The 20,160-nt window shown below is 44.0% G+C and overlaps 1 protein-coding gene across 4 annotated transcripts in view; it reads right to left on the bottom strand.

Annotated features, from left to right (window-relative positions):
- Window positions 1-658: 658 nt before the first annotated feature.
- LOC115199781 (disabled homolog 2-interacting protein) overlaps window positions 659-20,160 on the bottom strand; it is a 128,564-nt gene continuing 109,062 nt past the window's right edge. For all 4 annotated transcript variants that reach the window (XM_029762205.1, XM_029762202.1, XM_029762204.1 and 1 more), the window contains 13 exons: window positions 19,133-19,286; window positions 18,346-18,444; window positions 17,674-18,228; window positions 12,643-12,787; window positions 11,654-11,798; window positions 11,233-11,469; window positions 10,886-11,087; window positions 10,423-10,619; window positions 9,312-10,227; window positions 7,856-8,008; window positions 4,938-5,140; window positions 3,860-3,947; window positions 659-3,409 (listed from right to left, as the gene is read on the bottom strand). In XM_029762205.1, the coding sequence (XP_029618065.1) occupies window positions 3,242-3,409; window positions 3,860-3,947; window positions 4,938-5,140; window positions 7,856-8,008; window positions 9,312-10,227; window positions 10,423-10,619; window positions 10,886-11,087; window positions 11,233-11,469; window positions 11,654-11,798; window positions 12,643-12,787; window positions 17,674-18,228; window positions 18,346-18,444; window positions 19,133-19,286 (3,262 nt within the window). In that variant the 3' untranslated portion in view covers window positions 659-3,241. The remainder of the gene's footprint in view (window positions 3,410-3,859; window positions 3,948-4,937; window positions 5,141-7,855; window positions 8,009-9,311; window positions 10,228-10,422; window positions 10,620-10,885; window positions 11,088-11,232; window positions 11,470-11,653; window positions 11,799-12,642; window positions 12,788-17,673; window positions 18,229-18,345; window positions 18,445-19,132; window positions 19,287-20,160) is intronic.

The following is a 20,160-nucleotide window of genomic DNA, read 5'->3' as shown; positions in this document are numbered from 1 at the left end:
ATATATTTTTTTTCCTTAGGGAAAATTAACTTCATAGCAAAATAAATCTTACAAGGCAGAAACAAAATATACAAGGCAGAAACACCTACATACTTAACTACAAACTCTCCATATAACACTGATCATCTCTTAGCAACAATAACTGATGGGGTTATCATTGAAATCCTTGTCCTGAATGTTCAGACTCATTCATATTTTAGACCTTTAAAAGAAGAGTAGGAGCGTTACCAAAGTTGTTTGCTGAGTTACCATGGGGTCTGTGATGTGTACCTCACTTGGATGATGTGTTGGTCAACAGCCCACATTCCAGATAGGGTTCAGAGGGTAATCTGTAGTCTACAATGTAAGGACAATAATAGCCACTAAGATGAGCATTTCTCTTTCAGTGTTGGGATATGTGTGTTATTTCTAGGTCCATCCCAGCGGAAAATAGCTGGTTGAAAATACATAATTTGTTTAAATGACGTGATTAGTTTCTGGTTGTAATGACATCATGTCAACCAAGTTTGCCTGCTGCTTGTTTTGTGCATACTAATGATTGAATTACTGTACTTGCTTTGTGATACCACTGGCTGGCGATATTTCTAAAATATTGAATTAATCAATGACAGCATTTGCGATTGTGAGAATAAATACCACATATGAAAACACTACATGGTTAAAATAGCGAAATAAATCTTTAATAAGTCTAGTTGCATTTGTACATAAATTACATACACTTTAGTAGACCTATTCTTGTTACCATTTACACAAATCAAATTATTATTTTAACATTCATACAAAAGTTATGGGTTTGCAGTAACAACATGGCAAAATATTGTTCAGTATTTTATAGAGCAAGGAAAAGAGAATAGTTTTGGTAAGTCACTCTTCTTGCAAAATGGTTGAAAAACCTCCCTAAAGGAACTGGGAGACCATGAAGATGCACAATATTGTGAATTGATCTGTGGTTTCTGGTGCAGTATATACTATTTCCTTTCAATAAAATAACATCATAGCAGGATAGATGCACCTTTGGCTTTGAAAGAGAAAATCAATTGAAACCCTCTAAAGACATTTTCTCTTGACTGAGCAGGTTGGGTGCAGTAAGACCACTTGAGGGAAATAGCACATTTCTACCAGAATGCAGACTTTTTCTTTATACCGGCATCTTCAAAACAATCCATGATTCTCTGACAAATACTATTCAGCATGAGGGCATTTTATTCAATCAAAAACAATATAGAAATTCAATAAATAAGGAACTGATATAAACAAACATAATTCATAGCATACCGTACATACAATTTTACATCACTTTTAAAATTTGAAGAGCAGAAAATACTTTAAAAATGATCATTCTGTTTAAGCTAAACATTTCCACAGACCAGACACACTGATTCGTGTCACTAAGAACCGCTTGAGGTGCTTCTAACTTCATGAAAGCAGACCGCTAGTGTTTTCAGAGGAGAATTTTCTGAAGTCAGAATTGAGAAATCAAGCCATTTGTTGAGACCACCTTTAATGGTTGCTAAAATTAGCTACCTGCAACTTAAATAAGACTACACAAAAAGCCTTTGAGTCCACTCCATTTTTATAGCTTTGGGGTTCGATTAAACCTGAATCACGATAGTTCAGCGCTATAGCACAGTTGAAATGCAAAGGTAATTTCCGATTGGGCCGACGTTTGCATTCTTTACCAAGAATGCGGACTCCGTGAACGCTGGAACATTGCCTTTAAATTGAAATCGCGCTAAACATCCGCGATACGGATTGAATCGAGCCCTTAATCAACACAAGAGGGAATTGAAACGATCAATGAATCTGGTTTATACCTCAGTTACAGCCTAAAACCCCATATGGATGTTTTGTTCTTTACTTTGGATAGAAGGTATTCTAAATTAAAGAGTGTTTCTGTTGGTTGAAAGTGCATATTGTAGCTAAGTTCCAGAAGTGCAAGGGTAGAGGAGTGGCCAGGTATTTGAGTTCAGTCTTATTCTATTCAGCACTGACAAACTGCAAACAATGACGGACTGGCCCACACACAACCATTTAAATACACAGTAAACTATGTTTATCAACATCATTCATTTAACAGCATCAATAAATTGTTCATTTTTAACAAAGAATACCCACGTATGAAAAGGGAATAATGGCTCAAATGATGTATGAACTGTCTACTGAAGTAGAACCATAATTAGAACCTCTTAAATTGTACTATTAGAACAGCCGAGTTTAATACAAGGAACACTTACTGTACAAATACTATTCCAAACAATCAATAAAAATACCGTGAACATTTTATATACATCTCTGAGGCATTTAAACCTCTAAATAGACTAATATTTAAGCACATACAAAGTATGCAAAAACTGAAATAGTTGAGCTCTTTCCTTACTATTAGCAATTTAAAACAAAGCAAGCTTGTTGTGTTATCCTGATATGATACATGCAAAAAATTCATTTGAGGTAAGAAAAGTAGGGGGATACCTAAAATATACAGGTAGAATACAGAAACACTTGCTATTGGGATGTGTTTTCAGCAAAGCTCTGTTTTTCAAAGCTGGTCAACAGAGGAGGCTTTCACTGATAAAGATTTGTTCACTTGGCAACATATAGTGGATGTATGCTATTGAAGTTTGAAACAAAAACAGTGGGGTAGAAAACAGCCATTGAGTAAAATTGAAGATCGATGCTACAATGTACTATATATATACACTTGTAATGTACTATACTGTTGCCAGATGAAACGGGCTGAGTATGTTAGTACTGTATACTGTAGGTCAGAGGGACATGTAGGGTATAAGTGCGCTCTAAAAATGTGTCGGATCCATAAAGGAGCGTCCTCTTTTAGCAACCTGTGCTATTTCAACGCGGTAACTGAAAATGAGAAACATTTGAAACTCATAATGGTTCAAATCCCTTCAAAACAGGCTCTTTCCAAGATAACAGTGCAACCTATTCTCATCTAATTTGTTCCAATGTTGTTTAATGTACTGGGATAGAGAGTTTGGGATGTCATGCAGCCAGGTGTTGTAGACGTTATAACTTTCTCTAAAGTCAATCTGATGAATTCCTTTATATTGTTCAGCAACAGCTTCATAGTCAGTCTACTCCTTATGTCATCATGACCTCATCCATTGAAAATAATGGATTTGTTCAGTATGAACATGTTTCTTCAGAGAGTGACTGGGTGTGGCCATATTCTCGTCTCTCCCCTAGCCCAAGTGTTATTGAGTTGGGCGAGGCCCTCTCCCCATCCCTAGCAGTTGCTGCTGTTCCTGAACTCTCCGTTCTCAGTGATCTGGAGTTTGCTGGGGTTGGTGGGGGAGATGCCGTTGCGAGTCTGCATGCTGTAGCGCTCCTTCAGCTGGGTCAGAGCGCTCATCAGGCGGGCGTTGGCCGAGTCCAGAGAGGCGATGCGCTTCTCCTGCAGAGTGAGGAGGAAGGGGGAGGGAGGAAGGAGGACCGAGGGACGAAGAGGAGGGTTAGTATTGTCACACATCCTCAAACAATCCAATGAATCATTCATCATATTGCTGATAAACTGTAGCTCCTCAGGAGACCAACAGGACCTACTCGAAACAAGTAGCCACTATTGTGAACTGAAAGGGAATGTTTCTCAAGAACAGAGACATATTGTCCACATACAGTCCATACTGTACTTGTTACAGTAATTCCAGTGACTGGTTTGTTTGCAGGGAGCTAGACTTTCATTTTCAATCTGAGGTCGTTGACATTTTCTTAACACCAGAGGGCGCTGTCCTCTTCAAGACCTTAGACTAACAGAGTAAAGCTCTGAATACAGTATTTCAGAGCTTTTGCGGAACTGTAATTGCTGACACAGCCAATACATCTCTCGTGTACACTAAGCGCTCACCTGGGCTTCAATGATCTTCTGTTTTGAGTCCACTATCGATTGCATATCCGAATGATCTTTCTTCAGTTCCTCCTCAACAGACATCAGCCTGAAACAGTAACAAAGATATGTTTGTACTGGTGGCTGGTGAAAGCTGGAGTTGTTGACTGATTGATCTTTTATTATAGTGATGTTAAAAATATTACATTCTAACTTCGATGCATAGCACTGACAAAACAACAAAAAAGACATTAAAAATAGCTTGTACAAAGTGTACACAAAACCAGGACTAAATGACATAGTTCATAGTGTATTAGTGTAGGCAGAGAACAGTGGAGGCTGGTGAAGGGAGGACAGCTCATTGCAGTGGCTGGAAACGTTCCATTTCTTCCATTACAGCTAGAGCTGGCACAATTACTGTATAACCGTGTAACCACCGATGGTTATGGATGAAGACCGTCCCAAAAATAAAATAACCGTCGACAAAAAACGTCTTGTCAATTACCGCCATCAGACTGTTTAACAGTCACCACTAGCCGGCCAGTACCCTGAACTTTAGTCACTGTTACTAGCCGGCTACCACCTGGTACTCAACCCGGCACCTTAGAGACTACTGCCCTATGTAAATAGTCATTGAACACTGGTCACTTTAATAATGTAAGCATACTGTACTGTTCTACCCACTTCATATGTATATACTGTATTCTAGTCAAGGCCCATCCTATATAACTACTGCTGTACACAGCTTTTCTATTCATATACTGTCTTTACACACCATCATATACATATAGATTTATATTCCGGACACTGACATTGCATGTTGGAATATTTCTATATTTTTCAATTCCTTTGTTGATTTTTTGGGGGATTTGCGTATATTGTTTTGTACTGTTAGGTACTACTGCACTGTTGGAGCTAGGAACATAAGCATTTCGCTACACCCCAATCAAAATCAACAAAATATGTGGAAGCAACCAATACAATTTCATTCAGAAGTCCATTACCGTCACCCTAATTACAGCCATTACAACAAGTCAATAAACCCGTCCTCCGATTTGAAGTGACACCAGCCTTCAGTGGTAGGTAGAGGACTCCCCACCTGGTGATGATGCTCTTCATCTGGAGCTCCTTGTCGTCCTGCTGCCGGCGCAGGCGCTCCTCCGTGTCCTCCAGGCGTGCCTGGTACTCCAGCAGCATCGTCTGGGTCTGCTCGTCCTGGCCCTTCAGGTGACACTCATACTCCTCCAGCTTCTTGGCTGACAGACGCAGCTTGTCCTGCAGGATGGCGATCTCCTGCTGGTACTGGACACAGGACAGAGTCGGCCGTGGCGAGTCAGTGACAGTACACACATTCGTGCACGCGAACACACCTGTCATTCTCAAAGCTGCGCCCATTCAGTGGGCTTTGACCCAGTTTGTGGTTCTGTTCGGTATGCTCCTGTTTTTCTTGTAATATAAAATATAATATAAACTGGGTGGTTCGACCCCTGAATGCTGATTGGCTGACAGCAGTGGTATATCAGACCGTACACAACGGATATAGCACCAGATTTATTTTTACTGCTCTAATTTAATTGGTAACCACTTTATAATAGCAATAAGGCACCAAGGGGGTTTGTGATATATGGCCAATATACCACACGGCTTAAGGGCTGTGTCCAGGCACTCCGTGTTGCGTTATGCATAAGAACAGCCCTTAGCCGTGGTATATTGGCCATATACCAAACTTCCTCGGACCTTATTGCTTAAATATATGCCAGAATATAATAAAAAGAGATGCCATTTAGCGACTTTAAAAAAATGAATGCACGCGTGACTTTATGTATGGGTGGTCCTGGGAATCGAACCCATTATCCTGCCGTTGCAAGCGCCATTCCCTACCTACTGAGCTACAGAGGGCCACTGTACTTAACTGCTGACAGAAGAGTGGTATTACCATCCACCCTTGTCTGTGGACTAACACGTGTAATGTACAGTGTATGCTAATGAAAGCCTGTGGATGACAATTCAGGTTCACAATCAAGTCACACTAAAAGCATTGTATTTGGGACAAATCATTCACTAAACCCTAAACCTCAACTAAATCTTGTAATAAATAATGTGGAAATCGAGAAGGTTGAGGAGACTAAACTGCTTGGAGTAACCCTGGATTGTAAACTGTCTTGGTCAAAACATACTGATACAACAGTAGCTAGGATGGGCAGAAGTCGCGCTGCTCTGCATTCTTAACAGCACTATCAACAAGATCCTACAGGGTCCTACAGGCCCTAGTTTTGTCGCACCTGGACTACTGTTCAGCCGTGTGGTCAGGTACCACAAAGATGGACTTAGGAAAATTGCAATTGGCTCAGAACAGGGCAGCACGGCTGGCCTTTGGATGTACATAGAGAGCTAGACAACCATGCATACTCCACAAGACATGCCACCAGAGGTCTCTTCACAGTCCCCTAGTCCAGAACAGATTATGGGAGGCGCACAGTACTACGTAGAGCCATGACTACATTAAACTCTATTCCAAGTAACTGACGCCAGCAGTAAAATTAGATTTTTTTTTAAAAAGAGAGAAATACACCTTATGGAACAGCGGGGACTGTGAAGCAACACAAACATAGACACATGCATACACACACACACGATTACATACACACATGTACACATAGGTTTTGTAGTAGAGGGCACAGACTTAATACGTTGTAAAATCTGTTATGAATGTATTGTAATGTATTTAAAATGTATAACTGCCTTAATTTTGCTGCCTTGGCAGCAGCTAATGAGGATCCATAATAAATACAAACACGGCTCCTAGTCATGCTGTGAAAAGCCGACTGGGTTAAAAAATGCAGGACCCTGCAAAGCTTTTAGGTACATTTCTGCTGTGTCTAGGACGTTTTGCAAGCAAGTGAATCCAAAACAAATATAAAATAATACATCCCACAGCAGTAAACAAGCTGCACGATCAACCTCTTAAGTCAAATGGGGATTTAAAATTTAGGGATTTTACTTCAACTTTGAATGACATTCCAGACACTGCCCTTTGCTTAAGGTACTTGGCTACATAAAAACCATATACATTACACTGAACTTGGTCTAAAACCAGAATGACGCCCCATTTTTCAAATATTCTACTTTAACATTTAGTATTACATTCTGTCTTTTTTTAATACAAACCTATTAAAGAGTACAACTAAGGATTTTAAAAAGGGGATTTATTGGTAGTAATTGACCAACATAATAAACAGCGGTTTGATTCGTTAAGTATCACCACTATCGCTTTAAAAGGACAGTGATTGGTTCTCCCTTTGGCAGACCTAAAATCTTTGAAATAATCACAAAAAAACCCTTGAAAAGAAAAAAAATGTCTATCTAGGAGTTGAAAAACCATTAATATGTGTATGTGTGTGATGGAAATGTGTCAAGTGTCTTTGGCTTATGAGTGTGCGTGAGTGCAATATGTTGCTGGTGTATAATTCATTGGAGTAGCTTGGAGAATTGGCAGAGGGAGGGCACACTCTTGCCTTGTCACCACTGTGGTCTTTTGAGATATGGCCTCTCTTGAGCTGCAGTACGAGCAGTTCAGCCTAACCCCATCTGTCTGCCTACATTTAAACAACGTCAGAATAGAGGCTAATTGAACTCGTATACAAAACTATAAATACACTACCAGTATATATCATGGGGCATCTCTCCGCACACACAGAATCATTTTTCATACCACTTAAGCAGCATTTACCCTTCAATATTCACATGAATTCAAATCATGGACAGGCCTGCTAGTAGGGAGAGACACAGTGCCTTTGTTGTGCCTTTGCTTTTGGCTCCGCAACACATTCACTTCCTTGTTGGCAATCAATAACAACCCTAGAATCACGTATTAACTGCTCACGTTAATCTTTTAGGACTTTCTGCTCCTCCTCTGAAGTAATAAAGATGATGTCTGTAAGTGGCTGTGCTGAACAATATTGTGATGTGGTGCTGAAGCAGATGCTAGGTTTTTACAAGAGGCTAGACGTTAGTTACCTTTTCAGTTTGAGTGAGCTCCTCTTTGTTTTGAAGGTCTTCCCTGTGCTTGGTATCTGGGTCAACTCCCTCATGGTCTAAATACTGCACATTCATATTCAACAGCCAGGCAGCAGTGCGGTCCAGAGCATTGGGGTTCACAGGGGAGGGGGCCTGGTGGGACGAACACGCACACACATCACGCACACACAAAGCCCTTCTGGTAAGTCATGGAAAAGAAGCCCAGCAGGGTAAATGAATGCTGCACGATGACGATCACAAGCTACAATGAGAAGCCAGTGTCTACAGAGGAGTAGAGGAGAGCCAGTGTCTTCAGCGAGGAGGATTTAGAGGAACAACTGAAGCAAGTGGGAAGGCACAGGGGGGGGATTATTTTTGCATTGTCCATCTGGAATTGTCTGTGTCAAGATTATTACAGAATCATGAGAGCTTGGACTCACGTCTCTAAAACCTTGATAAAGAAGATTTGAATCATTGATTTGTTTAAAAGCAAAATGGTTTCTTTAGTCTGTATGTTAAACCAGTCTTTTCACCTGCCCCCCCCCCCGGTTCATTCTCTTATAACCCCTTCTACTCTGACTGGGACATGGAGACTGCCACACACGCCCACAGGGATCAAGCCCAAAATAGAGTAGGACACTTGTTTTGTTTTAAGCGTAAATATTACCAAGGGAGGGGGGGGGGGGCTGCAGTTGAGTTTAGATGGCAAATGCTTGTTCATTTTATAAGGAGGATTTATTCAGACCATGTACAAAAATTATTTAGTTGAGCGGAACAGGCATTTAATAACCACTCCGGTGTCCACAGTCACACAATTAATTCTGCTTGTCTAGTCTGTTAGCAGGCTCCAGCGCTGAGGCTTGTAGGGTAATGCCTGTGGCTCACTGCCCTGGGTGATTTGCTATTGGCTCAGCAAGGCTGAGTGTTATGATAGCTTATTGAGGCCAGTTGGGCTCTCCATACATACCCTCTCCACCCACCACTGTGACTGTGAGCTGGATACGTCCACTGAGGTCATATCCTGCCTGGCTCATCCCTCAAGGCCACAGATGAAGTTTGGCTGTGTGTATTATTCTGTAGTTCTGCCATTGGTTATTCCTCATCGGAATCTTATTATCTCTCTAGCCAGAGTTTGGATTTATACTCGTGCTGCAGGTAGGATGTACTCGTGCTGCAGGTTGGAAATAAGATTCTGATGAGGAATAACTCTCCATAACCAATGGATGAAGCCCAGAATAATACACACAGCCAAGCCCCATTAGCTTTGCTAGTCGAACTTCAGTACATGCAATCCAAACTCTGTCTCGATAGATATTAAGTAGTTAGTCAACTAAGAGCTTATCTCTAATAAAAATCAGCAGACACAATGGCTGTCCAGGATAATAGTGAGACCACACACAGCCCCCCCTCCCCCCCCCACACACACACACACATAGACGTGACATGCTCTACTCACTTTGTGCAGGGTGTGCTGCTTGGTCTCAGGACTGTCCCCTTTGGATGAGGACGACTGCTGTCTCAACCGGGTGCCGCCACTGGGCCCCCAGTCGGGAGATGATGACATCATGCTGCCGCTGGAGGGCCGCGGCCCAGGGTAGGCCGTCTGGAGCATGTTTGGCGGCGTCCTGCCCCTGGTGACGGGCGGAGGGGGCTGGTCTATCCTGCGCTGGGGACCGGAGCTGTTCTGCCGCGGGGGTTCCATGAGGGACAGCTGGCGGCGGGTCGTGAACTCCCCTGAGCGCCGCGCAAACTCCTCACTGCTGCTGCCTCCCCCACTCCCGACTGCCACCCCTTGGGTGAGGAATACCCCCTGGTGCTTGGGGGCATCCTCTGTGTTGTTGCCCTGAGAGCTGTGAGAGCTGTGGCCCTCGGAGCCTGAATCGGCCAGGGGACCCCGTGGGGACATGCTCATGGTCATGCCCGTGGCCATCTGGTAAACAGGGTTCTGGAATGAAAGCGGGGCCAGGAGCTGGGAGGGCCTCCCTGGACCCAGGGTGCTACTCTCTGTGCTAGGGTTGGTGGGGGTCTGAACCATTCTCCTGAGGGTGGGTCCGGGGCCGGGGATAATGCCCTGTGGGGTGCGGGCGGCCCAGCCCCCTGGCCCAGGGGCGACGGGGGACTGGCATTCATTGAGGAGCATGTCGCTGGGGGAGGCAGGGCGGGGGCCAGGGGTACTCTCTAGGCTGCGGCTATCTTGCAGGTCCACCATTGACAGACTCTTGCTGCCATTGGGGAGCTGCACCTCAGCCTCGTTGGCCTCCGAGTAACTGGAGCTTCTGGCTGGAGACTGCTGAATGCCAGAGTTCCTTGTCACAAAGAATAGGTCCTTGTTCTCTGGGGTTGGCGACGGTAGCCTCGTAAAATCAACCAACCTGCACCAAGACAACATTGAAAAATTAGATACATTTTGTTTTGACCAGAGACACTGTAAAGATAATGTCCTTGTGGTTCCCAAAAAACTGTAAAAAAAATTGCTGATTTGTAAAATCAATATCTATTAAAATAAATATTGAAAAGCTGTAATCCTCAGATCTCTGCAGGTTGTGTGTCATACGAAGCACAAATACCCAGAAAGCTCGCTGTCCATGACCATCTTGTGGAGAGGCAGGCCGGTGGAGAGGCTGCAGCCTGCCAGGGGGAGGGGAAGGGGGGGAGAGCCCATACGCTCCGTGGGGGTAGACACCTGGACCCCAGATGGGTTGGTCAGTGCTGAGTTCACGTCCCGCAGGATACGTGCCAGTGGACCCAGCTTAGAGGCTGTGCTCTGTAGGGACACAAAATAATAACGTCAAGTATAGTTCTTTACAATTTCTCCCATGAAATTCCTATGAATTCATTATTTAGTAACATGTCTTTTCACATATAACATCTACATGGTGACAATAGACTGCTGTCCTAGCAAAATACGCATCTTTATGTCAAGCCCATTGAAAAGGACTGATTTCCGGTAGCTCTGTTCACGGAAAGTAGCGAGTATCGTGAGGTTGCCATTAGAGAGTTAATCAAAGTAGTACGGTGTAATCCTGGTACCTGGTCCAGCTGAGAGACTGCCTCGGCCAGCAGGGAGTGCAGGGTGGAGAGCTCGCGGCCCAGGTCGATGTAACCCTCGAACCCTGCCGTGTTGGAGATGGTCTCTGGGTTGGAGATCTCCAGCAGGAAGCGCTGCATGTTGGTCCACTCGTGCTCCAGGAAGTGGTTCATAAAGGACATGTACTCCTCCTTGTTACCAAACCTGGAGAGACAAAGAAACAAAAACCAAAACAGGGGAGAATGATGCTAATTTCATCAGATAAACACATATACACGTTTATTTTCATGGATGCGCACACGCACACACACTCGTACACACGCAATCGTAAACACACACACACACTTACTTGGTGAAGTTGGCGAGGTTCTGTGTGACCTTGGCGATGAGCGTGAGGGTTCGCGCGGTGCGGTCGTCTGGGTACTCCTGCATCAGGTTGAAAAGCGACGGGGACATGACGGCCGGACACAGGAAGCGCAGGAACAAGGAGGCGCTGATCAGACGCTCGCTGATGTCCGGCCGGCCCCGACTGCTGCACTCCTGCCTCCACGAGGCAAACACCTCCTTCAGCTCCCGCGGAAAAACACTGGTAGAGAAGGAAATGTTACTGCTAAATAAAATACCTTCCTTCCATGAATGCAGTACCACCATGTTGTTTTTGACTTGACCTTTTGTACAATTCACGCTTTCATTATTGATTCGATAATTGTGAAAGCTTTGAAAGATGGACACTTGATAGTAGAATATGAGGGGGGGGGGGGTGTATTTACCGGTAGGAGTCGATGATCTTGCAGAAGGCCAGCTCACAGCACATCTTCAGGTTGCTCTGGTGCTCAGGGAGGTCTCCTGAGGAACACTTCCCCGGGTCCACCTCACAGTTCTCGTCTGATTCGTACAGGGCTTTGATGAACTCGCCTAGAAGAGGGAGGGAGGGAGGGAGCACAGCACACAGGCCTGGGGTCAGCACTATGTCTAGGACTACAATCTACAGTACATATAGGCTTACAGTTATGGAGTGGTTTTAATGGTAAAATAAATTAAATTCCGATTCAATTTCTTTTGGCACTAAAACCCCTCCATATAGAGTACAGTACTGCTAGTTGGAACACACTAATGCCATGCACACTGATAGAAAACCCACTTATTGTACTAAGAAAACTGCTGCTGCTATTTGTTATGAACGTTCATGGACCACTGGATCATTATAATGTGGTGAGTCAAATATCCTGTGACCAATGACAAAACGTGCAAAAAAATTATATTTGTACATGGCCATAGACATCAGATCAGAGATTTAAATCACAGGTTTCTTTCTTCTCGCCACCCCGCAGTTAGATTGAGGAATCGTTTTCTCTGCAGAAGTGATTGTCCTTCACCAACGTCTTAAGTTGTGTTAGACGACTAAAGAAAGAGCCCAGAGTTCTCTGACAGGCTTCTTCTATTCCTTTTTCATACATTCATACTTTCAAATCGGGCCAGTCAACCTTCAAGGACAGGCCGCCTTTCTGAATCATTCAACACGGCTTCAAACAAAGTCACTTTACAGAAAAACGATGAATTATTGATCTGAATAGAATTGAAGATCTACTGTGAAGATCTACTGTGTGTGGAGAGATACTAGCCTGGACGTATGATACTTACTGTACAACCCATAGGCCTATTCCATGTGTTCATGGCTCCTTCGCTCTCGACTAAAAGCATTTCTCGCTCTACTGTGATGACAGCCCTCGCTCGTTTAGGGTGTGTGGGTGTTACTTACCTAGCGCGTCCTGCAGGTACTTCTGCCCCACCAGTTTAAGGTACTCCTCGATGGCTTTGGTGGCCAGCGTGTTCTCCCTGAAGATCAGGTGTTCGTTCTCCCCACAGCGATCCACTTCTGACATCATCAGGTCAGTCAGGAAGTCCTGAAAAGAAAAACGGAACAGTGAGGCAGTGTTCCATTACTTTGAAAATCCTTCCTTCCCTGTGATCTCACCCCATTGAATAGATGATAGCAATGGATCCACCACATAGCTTTCACAAATCCTATCATGTCACCATAACAATTTCTCCCAAGGAAGAGAGGAAGACAGTATGCATTTGGAAAAGCATTGGAACAGGGCACCGGGTGTCGCCTCGTCCCATGTTCACCTCCCAAGAACTTGCAGACACGACATTGACAACATGATGAGCAGTCAAAGGCTGATCAGCGCCGTATCATGGAACTAGGCAACCAGCACCACTGCTTTACCAAGGTGTGTTATGATCAAATCGTGTTTCTTACATGTGTTGAATACAACAGGTGTAGGTAGACCTTACAGTGAAATGCTTACTTAACCAACAATGCAGTTAAGTATTTACTCAAATAAACTGAAGTAAAAAAAAAAATGTAATAAGAAAAATAACAAATGTGGTAGTGATCTCTGTAGACAAGTCCTTTGAAGAGACTTACTGTAGATTCGATCATTTGCTTGCAATACACGCCATCAACGTGATCTGAAATGCAGCACGTGTACAGTCTCTACATAAATAAATAACAGTGTACTACTATTGCTGCACAGCCCAGGCCTGATGGTGAGCCTGATATATACTGAAAGCAGTGGGTTTGGAGAGAGAGTCAGTCGCAGGCAGCTCAGACAAAGGTGATGACTCACTCTTCTTACTCTCTTATCGATTCTGGTCTAATGGATCAAGTGGTTCATCCTCTCCCCCCCCCCCCCCCCCCCCCCACACACACACAGTCACTCTCAGGCTGCGTCTTTCTTAGCCAGTCACACTCGCTCTCCATGAGCTCCTGTTATCTGCTCCAGCTCCGTCTGACTGCAGTTACTTCTATGGGAGGCCTGTGGGGGTAGGCTAGCGCTAGGCTATGCATGCTAATGAGGTGTCAAAGGGAACGTGCTATCGTCATCTTAAAGTCCGCACCAGAGAGAGGTAGCCATTTCAGCTACTGTATATGCACAGTATGTAGCTACTGTATCAGCCAAATGTAGGCTAGATACCCGAATGCTCCTTGTCAACATATCTGATGTGCCCCCGCGCCAGATCATTCAACCATTACGCTCTCTGGAGGATGCAGAGGATTATGAATGTATGATGTGCTGTATATCCTGTGCAGGGCAGGCTGCATGGCAGGACAGGAGTCAGAGCACTACCTGCTTGTGTGTTGAATGAGGATTTAAGGGCTTAATGCAGCACCCCTCTTAGCCCTCATCACTGATGATGACGCTCATCCGTGGTTGATGTGGATGAGCAGCAAGCCCAACTCGGCGCTGGCTCGGCTCGACTGACAGACAGACAGACAGTCACAGCATATCAGCCACACACACACACTAGGCTATACCCGTCTCACACTACTGTGATGAGCCATGCCGACATGTGAAAAGGGTTTCGCTGTCCCTACTTCTACAGTACCCTTAGACAGAACTGGAGAACGGCTAGGGAAGTCTTAATATGCACTGACTGCACAAACTAACACACCTTACATACTAACAGACAACACGAGGTGGGTTTGTAAATACATCACGTTGAGCAATATTGAGACATATTTTAGATCGCTGAGAAGTTAAGCTAATTGATTGCACCCAAATTGTCAATTGTAACTCATAGGATTCATATAATATTCAATATAGTACCCAACTTCTTTCTACCAATGAGTGAGACATGAGGAATCCCCAAAAAATTGAAAAAGCCACCCACGACCCACCACCCCAAATCCCACCAAAGCAACCATTATACAGTATCAGTTCACTATGTCTAACAAGTAGTATGGAGTTGCGGCTTGGAATATTGCTTCTTCATACTATGTAATGTATTCCCAGTGAATTTGGTTCTGTTTTTTTCCCCTGTTCAGAGAAATTAGCAATTGAAGTATGGTGGATGATGTAACAGGCTTTGGTTTTTCTATGTATATTTTGAGGTTGGACGTTAGCATGTGGGATGCACCGATTGGTGTCAACTCGTTAGTCAGTATGTGTTACACCTATGCTGGATTGTCATCTTGTTAGTGGGAAGGTGTTTCACCTGTGCAGGCCCAGGTGATATTTAAGAATGGCTGGCCCAGTACTCCAGTTGTCTTGAGAGATGTGGAGGGTTAACACTTTTAGTTGGCTCTCCCTATTTGAGTTCTAAAAAAAGAAAAACACTCCTTTATCTGATCTTCCCTGTTTTCATTTTGCTCCCCTTTATGGTTTGCTTCCTGTCTTCAAGTTTGGTGTGGGTTTAAATTTTGTTTGCCTGTTCTTGACCAAATTTAGTGGGCACTCATGGAGGGTGTCTTTTATGTTCCAGTTGCTGTTGCTAGTCAACTTTCAGTGGACATCCACATGAGGGTCTGTAAAGAACTCCTCCTAAAACCCCACCTGTTTAGTGACAATTTGAGCTACAATTTTTGGTTTTCTTGCTGGGGAACGTAACAAGATAAAGTTGCAGGAATGCTAATCTTATCCACTTCTAACTACAGAAACGATTTCAGACCCAATCTGAGAAGGTGGGTGTCAATCCTCTTGCGCTTTTTGAGGTGGAACAACCCTTTTTTAAATTGAAGCCGACAGCCACAGTCATTTCAATAAAATTAAAGAGATCCATTTGGTGAGAGATCGCCTCTAGACTAGGAGAAACCTCATTGAAAGTGTAGATTCATGGACCTCTATCTATCCATCTATTGGATTAGGGCAGGCTAAACAGTGAAATGAAATGAGAGGGAGGGGGTGTGAGCCACTACGGGGCAGTGGATAAATGCAAAACGAGGCAAAGTCCCAATTGTTTCTCAGAGCAGAAAGTAGGCTAACAGAGAAAGGTTGTTTAAAATGAAGCTCCATCGCCCTGTTGCTGTTTTTACTAAAACAAGCTGCTGTAGGGCATGGACAATCTCACAGTGTTGTTACATAAGCAGGAGCAATGTTTGAGGGTCAAAGTCTAAAAAGACGTTTCTGTGCTGAAACAGCTATCCTCAATGACAACCGATGACCTTGTGCACCAGAACACACACACTAGCGTTAGCGTTCTGTCTCACTGCGTGGTTTTACTGCAGGAGCTGTGGGGTGGATGGGGCGAAGCAGGAATTAATGAGGACGACAAAGCTAATTATCACAGGGGGCTGACACCGCTTTCCTCCCTGGGAATGGTGAGCGAGAAGACAGCACAGTGGCTGTGTACCAGGTCACAACCACATTCATATGAGATACAGCATTGATTGCTACTCGATCACGTTCATGTGGCTCCTACAGTAGTGGAAAAAAATACCAAATTGTCATACTTGAGTAGAAGATACCGTAACAGAAAATGACTAAAAGCGAAAGTCACCCAGTTAAACACTACTTGAGTAAAAGTCTAAAAGTATTTGATTTTAAATATACTTATGTATCAAAAGTAAAAGTACAAGTATAAATAATTTCAAATATCTTATATTAGGCAAACCAGAAGGCACAATTTTCTAGTAAATTTTTATTTTGGATAGTCAGGGGCACACTCCAACACTCAGACAATTTACAAATTAAGCATTCGTGTTTAGTGAGTCTGCCAAATCAGAGGCAGTAGGGATGACCAGGGATGTTCTCTTGATAAGTACGTATTGCACCATTTTCATGTCCTGTGGAGCATTCCAAATCTAACTAGTACTTTTAGGTGTAAGGGAAAATGTATGGAGTAAAAAGTACATTATTTTCTTTAGGAATGTAGTGAAGTAAAAGTAAAAGTTGTCAAAATTATTAAGTGCAGATACCCCAAAAAACTACTTAAGTAGTACTTTAAATATTTGTACTGAAGTACTTTACACCACTGCTGAGAAGTGAAACACTTCTCCAGGCGTGGTGAGATTTGATGGTCTGCACAGTGTGTAATAAAGATGGAATGTGGATAAAGACTGAATTTGAACATGATGACCTCTCTCTCTCTCTCTATAGTAAGGGAGATTTTGTTGTGTGGAGTTTGGCCAGATTTCTCAATTCAATACAGTAGATCAATGTTACTGTTTCAAAAACATCAAAACAATCCCTCAATGGGATATATTGATTCTCTGAATAAGAGAAGGACATTTTACCACATAGCCTAATGTAGGGCAAGTGGTCAAAAAAAGGGACTGAATTAAAATGGTCTATGCGATTGTTTCAAATGCAACATTGTGAGGTATTAGCAACAGGTTTGCTTTTTCAGCCATGTCAGTCAGTGTACGCAAGTCCTCTCTCAGCTAGTCCTCATTAGAAAGTACTAATACAATATCTTGTCCTCAGTCCCCCAATCACACACTCTAAGCAGGGGTAGTTTCAGTTATTTTTCCACAGCATGTGAAGGCTGGGTCACATTCATTAGGGAACACAATGGAAAACGTTCTAAAGCATTTTGCAATGGAAAACTAAAATGAGCCAGGTAGTTCGTTCCTGTTTCTATTTGTTTTCTTCCGTTTGACTCCTCATGAACACGACCCTGCTCCCAACCCAAACAGGAAGCATTCACATTCCTCCAGGAGACTGCTTACGGTAAGCATGGGGAAGGAGGACTCCCAAAGACTAGGCTAAGTTACAAAGCCCCTGGTGAAAAACGAGGCTCACTGGACCTTTAAACCCCTTTACCTTATACAGCTACTGTGTGCAATATGCAGCTGGGATTATGTTGATTGTTGCTTATTTGAGACAACGGTATCACTGATTGTGAGTAATCAAAGCCCTCTCAGCTGTAATGATTACAATACGTTTTATTGTGAATATCAATTTGATCTAGGTCGTGTTTATTGTTGACAGTTGGCAATGTGACTATTTTGGACTATCATTTGAAAATGCGTAGAACACAGCCTCTGGAGAGTAGGGTGCCTTACCTTAGCCTTGCCGGTGCTCTGTAGGATGTGCACAAGGGCACTGGCCATCTCCTCCTTGTTCTTCACACTGAGGCCCGGCTCCATGATGGAGCACATCAGCATGTAGTTATTGGTAATGTACTCCGCAAACTCCTTATATGACTCCATAGGCAGGATGCTCATGCTCTGGTACCGCGACTTGAGCCGAATCATGGGTCCGGGAGTTTTCCCTTTGTTCGGGTTGGGCGTGCTCACAGAGTACCACTTCTCCACGAACTGGCGTCCCGTGACGGCGCCAGTGGGAATGTTGACCAGGCCCACATAGCTGTTCTTGTCCTTCTTTTTCTTTTTATCAGTCTCCTTGTACAGGTGGACGGTGACACTTTTGATGGCAGGTAAGTTGTTGAACTCAAAGTGCTCTCCCCAGAACACATTGTCTGTTTTGAGTTTGCAGGTAGTCCGTGCGTAAAGCGTGTCGTCCAGACACAACTCACAGAAGTACTTTTTCTTGGCTGGAAGGTCCTTTGCCTCAATAATCCACATTTTCAGCAGGTTCTCCACACGCCGACTGTTGTCCTGTGAAAAACATCAAACATGTGCAAATTCAAACAACAACATTTTTATGGGTGCTCTGACATGTCTTCTACTGTTCTCTTTCTTCCACAGAGGGCCCACTACTTGTATAGGGTTTACCTTGTTTGGATTTACAGCTCTCCTTAAGTTCTCCATCCATTTGTCCCTCTCGGCAGATGACCGACATGAAAAGCATTTTGTTCCAGTGGAAGTGGTTACCTGTGAAGTATGGCAGACAATTAAGCCCTTCCCTTTATGAAAAAGACCCATATGAAAGCAGGGTTGGGTATCACACACACACACACACACACACACACACACACACACACACACACGCTTCAGCTGGGCTGCAGGGTCTGTGCACAGTGCACACTAAACACTGAGCCTGGACAACCATTGAAATCCTCTTGCACTTGTCCACGAGAGAAACGCTTGTCCACTCGGTCACAGAGCCATGGTCTGTCCAGCTGGCAGCGTGCTTTAGCATAATAGGCAGTAAATCCTTGTGAATTGGGCCCTCTCGGAGCTCACCTCTCTGAGCAAATCCAGAGAGCAGGAGCATGGAGTTGCCAACAGATGGGACAGACAGACACACAGGCCACTACCAGGCAGGAAGAGGGGAAGGGAGACCCTCCTGGCAGTGGGGACGCTCCCTAGCAGATGTCCAGCCACACACTCACACTACCCAAAGGCACTGGCTGCTTGACAGACATTGAGGGACCGCCCACCTTTTATCACGCATGTTTTCAGACTAAGGTAATGGCGACGAAATAAAGAGATTAGACACAATGCATTATATACGGTGCTTCAGGATACTAAGAGACACTATTAAAAAGAGTCCACAGTTAGCGAGCCTTGAGCTGTGGCAGTCATGAGAGGCAGTGGTGGCGCTGGTGGGAGGGCTCACCTCGAAGCAGTAGTCCTGGCCCAGGATGCTGCTGTGCACCGGTTTGATCAACACCTCATCCTCCATGCTGAGATCCAAAGCTTCTACTGCACTGCTGGGGCTGAACAACGACTCATGAGACCGTGATTCCTTCAGCCTAGGCATTAGATGGGATCTGGGGGAGAAGAGGAAGAGACGCAGTCAGTCATTCACACAAATACAATATCTCAACATAGGCAACAGTCAACTATGTCCCACACCGAGGGAAGGCATGTGTTCCAAAAACAGACTGGTGTTATGGGTACACCCTGTCGGATGCCACTGGCTCTGGCCCTACGGGGTTGGCATGACTGAGATCTCCATTATTTCCCAGCTGGTAGCTCTCCTGCTTGGATGGGCTTTTGATGGTCTGGCAGGTGGGGACACTGCTCCAATAATGCTTTATAGGGCCTCTGGCAAACAGCAGAGCGCAGCTGCAGAGACAAGGAGGTGGCAATCTGACTCGTCACTCAGTCACTAGGCAGGGAAGACTACCATCATGGCCATTAGAGGTCAACAGCAATAACAAAATTCAAGTGATATCAATCGATATCATTAAAGTGAAAGAAGACAAGAAACTAGTACTACCCACAGTAACATATGATAGCTGATACAGATATTCGTGCAACTGTAAGTAACTGTAAGGGTTCATTTTAGTGTGATTGGTTCAATATTTTTAGCTGAATGTGAAAAACATGGCATCCGTAAAACAAGTCTCACAACCTTCAATCCTCAACTCGATTCACTGACCGAAAAAGACAAAAATAAAATTTTAAGGGGAATGGAAACACTAGGCTTTAGAACGCCAGCTATCTGTAAATCGCCATATTGGCATTGTTGCATCACTGGCAAGTTGTCACAGATAATATAGACAGAAGAAATGTTTGCTCCTATAGTGTATGCTCTTCTTTCTGTTGTTCCATAAGTGGTGTTGGTTAACTCCTGCACATTACATTTCATTTCTAGGAGGGTAAGCAGGGCAATTAAGCACCTGCTGAGCGGCAAAAGGA

Source organism: Salmo trutta, chromosome 9 (genome assembly GCF_901001165.1).
Source record: "Salmo trutta chromosome 9, fSalTru1.1, whole genome shotgun sequence".
NCBI classification, from domain to species: domain Eukaryota; kingdom Metazoa; phylum Chordata; class Actinopteri; order Salmoniformes; family Salmonidae; genus Salmo; species Salmo trutta.
Note: the sequence above shows the minus strand (reverse complement) of the source record. Positions and strands in the feature narration are given on the sequence as shown.